Raw genomic sequence first — 4,400 nt, forward strand, 5'->3', positions numbered from 1 at the left:
ATCAATACTCTAGCAGTCACTTTCTTATAAATTAAGTGAAAAAAATAAAAATAAAATAAAATAAAATATATAGAACGCTCAAATTGAGGGAACAAACTTAAGTAACATGGTATCATTTTTTCTCTTTTTAGAGCGATATCACAAATTACACTTTCATCACATTTTCATTTTGCTATGCAAAATAGTACACATTTATGACTCTTCGACCATCCTCTATTTATTTATTTTTTTCAGTTTTGAGGTAGCGTATTCGCGGCCTCCTCTTTCTTTCTTGATTATTTCTTCGGATTTCTGTTGAATCGGAAACCGCATATTCTAATAGGAATATATGAACGTAGACCAAGAAAAATAGAATAACAGTATATGTGGGTGATTGATTTTTTTATTTTTTATTTTGGTAGCTGGGTATATAAGGAGTTTACAGAGGAAAAATGCATGTCGGGGCAAGGAGGAGAAAACTATATATATTTTGATCATGCATAGAGAGTCTCCATAAAGTCGTAAATTAAATTCAGCCGAAGCCGGCTGAATTGCTAAAAGAATGTTGACATTTCTATACAGTTTAGTACGACCACGGGGAAAGATTAGGCCACAAACAGGGAAGTCAGCTTACAAAGTTATTAGGTTCCTAAGCAACTCTTTCACTGGCTGTGCCTTTGCCTGCCCACCAAAATTCTGTTGTTTACAAAACTGTGTCACGCGGCAGGAATCAGCAAACCCAAATGTTATTTCATAGAAGGCTCTGCTCCAGTAACTGCCCAAAAAAAACATTGAGAGAATCAGGGAAAGATGCTTATGAATTTTGGACAAGATAAAATAGATTTTCTGCAGACAATAAGAACCTATTTAGAACTTTGAATGCATCCCCCACTCTTCCCCCCCTCCTTCCAATAGAGAAAGTTGCTGGGTGAAATGTCAATCAAAGAGTTCATGTACACAACACCTTGAAAGTTCAAGGAATCCACAGGCACGTGCATACAAATATAAAAAACCGCTCAAGACATCCCAGCTAGATGTCACAGAGTGACTGCATCAATAGTCTCAGAATTTAGTCATGAGTCATGGCTAAATTTGTTACCATTTAGATTGCTTATTACAAAATTAGAATCGAGTTTATCTGGTTGTTTACATCCCAACAGTGGCCTCATTGTCCTGCTCAATGAAGCGCTTTTCTGCCAATCAGGTTTTTTGAGCCAAATAACTTTCATCATCTATACCCCTGCATAAGGTCCAAGGTCAACTTTAATGCCCCCTGGATTTGCTTTACACCTCCACTCCGAGCTATTCTTCTATAATGGACAAGCCGAAATAGACTCATTCGCTAAGTTCTTTACTACAAACTCAGTCTTCATTATTCCTGAGCTGTCAACTGTCCCCCACCACCCCCCCCCCCCCCCTTTTTTTCCTGCCGAAACTACTATTGTAAAGTTATTGCACCCAACCACACCTAGTAATTATTCTAGTCAGTCCAATGAAGATTTGTTAATGGAATTCAAGAATCTATATGTCAGTAGTTGATGAAAGAATAGATAATTAGATATATAGGAGTTTTTTTAGTAGAGACATCTTACTTAAAGGCGCAGCCATGTAAAAGCAAGGATGGAAATCGGGAGAAACGATGACTTCAACATCAAATTACATCCACAAGTATGTAGACATTACGACATACACATAAACCGACTGGTTAATAAGGTGCGAAAATATGATGAAATGACATAATTTAATTTAAACAACAATCCAGGCAAAGTGACTAACTGTCACTAACATTTCCACCCATCAGTTTCATAGGTCCAGTTCATTCAGCAAAAATCTTCAAAATAAAACATTTATAATTCATAATCTCATTAGGTATGTAGTTCATATTAATCATGGATGAAAGACTATGATGGCAACTCGGATGAATGTCATGGAGAGACAAGTGGCATTAAAGCACTCATCCGTCATCCATTGATCCCTAGAGCTATGTAGGTATCAAGGAATCGCAATTTAGAAGGCATTCCTCTTTTGCAGAACAAAACAATCCTAGTGCGTTCACACAAGCGTATCACGATTGCAGGTTGAACAGAGTAAACAAAAAGCAGAAACAAAGCAAACCTTTTCTCATTCCAACAAAGGCAAACTGGCAAACTTTGTCAATAAAGATCCTCCTCCAAAACAATCCGATTAATGGCATCCCTAAACTTAAAATAATCATCGATTCTATTATAAACCTGATGCGAAATTCGGGCATAACCCGTTATCAACCCATCCTTATCCTTGGGCTCACACTCGCCTTCCCCATTTTTGGGAGCACGATAATATATGGGTACTTCAACACCATACTTCTCTCTCAAATGCGACCTCAATCTCATAGCATCATCGTCGCTCGAAATGCACAATTTTGACGGCAACCCCACCATCACCATGCTGGCGCACATCTCCGGCGGTGACCCTAGGCTTGTCCCCCACGCCTCCGCGAGCATTTTCCCCATCTTCAACACCTGTACGTGGTTTCTTCTCATGATACCCTCGCTCCCGCCTTCGAAACGGTTCACGAAGTCTGTGATCGCCGGCACAACGAGCTGTGGAGTGTAGTCTCGGGTCCCAATCCACGAGCTCTCAATGGGGAGTCCGTTCCCGTACTCGTGAGAGACCACCGGGTGGTGTATTTCAGAGGAGGACGCATTCGATCTTCGACAGTAGAGGAAAGCAACAGAGGGCGGTGCGAAGAACCATTTGTAGAGATTGCTCACGTAGAAATCGGCTCCGATTTGTTGCACGTCAACGGGGACGCTGCCTATGGCGTGCGCAGCGTCGACGAAGACCTGGTCCACTCCTTCTTCCCTGCAGATTTTGACGAGTTCGCGAACCGGAATTAAAACAGATGGCATTGATGTAATATGATCGATTATTGCCAGCCTGACTTTTCGGCCGCCGGATTTTGCTTTCGATAGTCCTTTTCTGAACTCGGTAATGACCTCAGTGTTCGATTTCACCGGAAAAGGAAGGTCAACCTCAATGACTGAGCCTCCGGCGTGCGTGACGTAGGCTTGGATGGATTTCTTCACGGCCGGGAAGGCGCAGCTGAACATGACGACGGCGTCGTTTTGGTGGTGGGAGAATCGGCGACCGATTTGCTGGAGGACTATGGCGGCGGCGGTGGTGGCATTATCGACGAGCGAGACCTCGTCGATGTGGTCGGCGTTGATTAGGGTTTGGACGAGAGCGCGTGAGCGGAGGAGGTTAGGTCGGAGCACGGAGAAGTAGAAGTGGTCAGGTTGTTGGAGGAAACAGAGTTGCCAGGAGCGCTGGGCTGCGAGTACGGACCCAGGGCAGCACCCGAAGCTGCCGTTATTGATCCGGGCTACGCCGGCTTCGTGGTGAGAGAATTCGGATTGAACCTCCGAATCGGTAATAAAGCCGGAAAGTCTGGGCTTTTTGGTGGTGGTGCCATTTCCGACGCCATTACGAGGATCTTCTTCTTTGTCCATGGCTACCTGATGAGGAAGCTTTAGGGCTTTACGAAATGCCAAATACTCGAGCTGTGCCTTGTCGATAAAATAGAAAGCGAGAGCGAGAGAGGGTGTGTGTCCGCGCGCGTGCGCCTGGCGTCGGTGGGACACTTGTCGTTTCAGGAAAGGATTGTCTACTCTCTATCTTCCTTCAAACGTAGTATACAATCTAAAAAAATTATTATATTTTAGATGAGTATTACGATTTGTTATAAATTTATTTATATGACCATTTAGTCATTAATTAAAATTAATTTTTAATTATTAATTAAAATTATTAAATTATTAATTAAAACTTATATTTAACCCTTAATTAACTAGTTATTAGCTAAATATTATTAATTTTATTGTTAATTTTTATTAATTATTTATTATATTTTAACTAAATATTATATTTAAATTATTTTATTCGATTTATAACTTTTAAAATAAAAAAATAAAGCTTTAAACTTGCTTTTATGGTTTAAAGATATTAAACTAATAAAAAAATCATTACAATTTAACAAGATATTATATATAGATAGGCGGTCTTACACATAATTGCACTCATCGAGAACAATGTGGCCCACTAATTATTATTTAAAAAATAAATAACCAATGTTTTTACATGTATGTTCATATTAAAAAAGTTATTCATAATTTCACATCACATATTTTATATATTTTAAAATTAATTTTTATTAATTTTAATTTAATTTTATTATTATTAAACTAATTGAATTATTCTATTTATCATCTATATACTATATATTTATAATAAAAAAATAAAATAAATATAGTGTCTGAAAATTATTTTTTTCGTATTCCCTTTGATTGATTTATTTACTAAGTTTTGCTTTGGAGTGGTACAGTATGTTTTGGAGATTAAAGCATCATCCACTAGCTAACTGACACATCAGTATTGTAGAA

At 39.0% G+C, this 4,400-nt stretch overlaps 1 protein-coding gene across 1 annotated transcript; it reads right to left on the reverse strand.

The window, feature by feature from the left end:
• Positions 1-438: 438 nt before the first annotated feature.
• LOC122316722 (L-cysteine desulfhydrase) lies at positions 439-3,546 on the reverse strand. Its single transcript, XM_043133463.1, has 2 exons — positions 2,095-3,546; positions 439-754 (listed from the first exon to the last, which is right to left on the reverse strand). Exon 1 carries the CDS (start codon positions 3,468-3,470, stop codon positions 2,133-2,135), a length of 1,338 nt encoding a protein of 445 aa, XP_042989397.1. The 5' UTR covers positions 3,471-3,546; the 3' UTR covers positions 439-754; positions 2,095-2,132.
• Between the last annotated feature and the right edge of the window lie 854 nt (positions 3,547-4,400).

Source organism: Carya illinoinensis, chromosome 7 (genome assembly GCF_018687715.1).
Source record: "Carya illinoinensis cultivar Pawnee chromosome 7, C.illinoinensisPawnee_v1, whole genome shotgun sequence".
NCBI lineage: Eukaryota > Viridiplantae > Streptophyta > Magnoliopsida > Fagales > Juglandaceae > Carya > Carya illinoinensis.

What these genes read in the sequence shown, in the direction of transcription:
- LOC122316722 (XM_043133463.1), bottom strand. Translation starts at nt 3,470, where the DNA reads ATGGACAAAGAAGAAGATCCTCGTAATGGCGTCGGAAATGGCACCACC.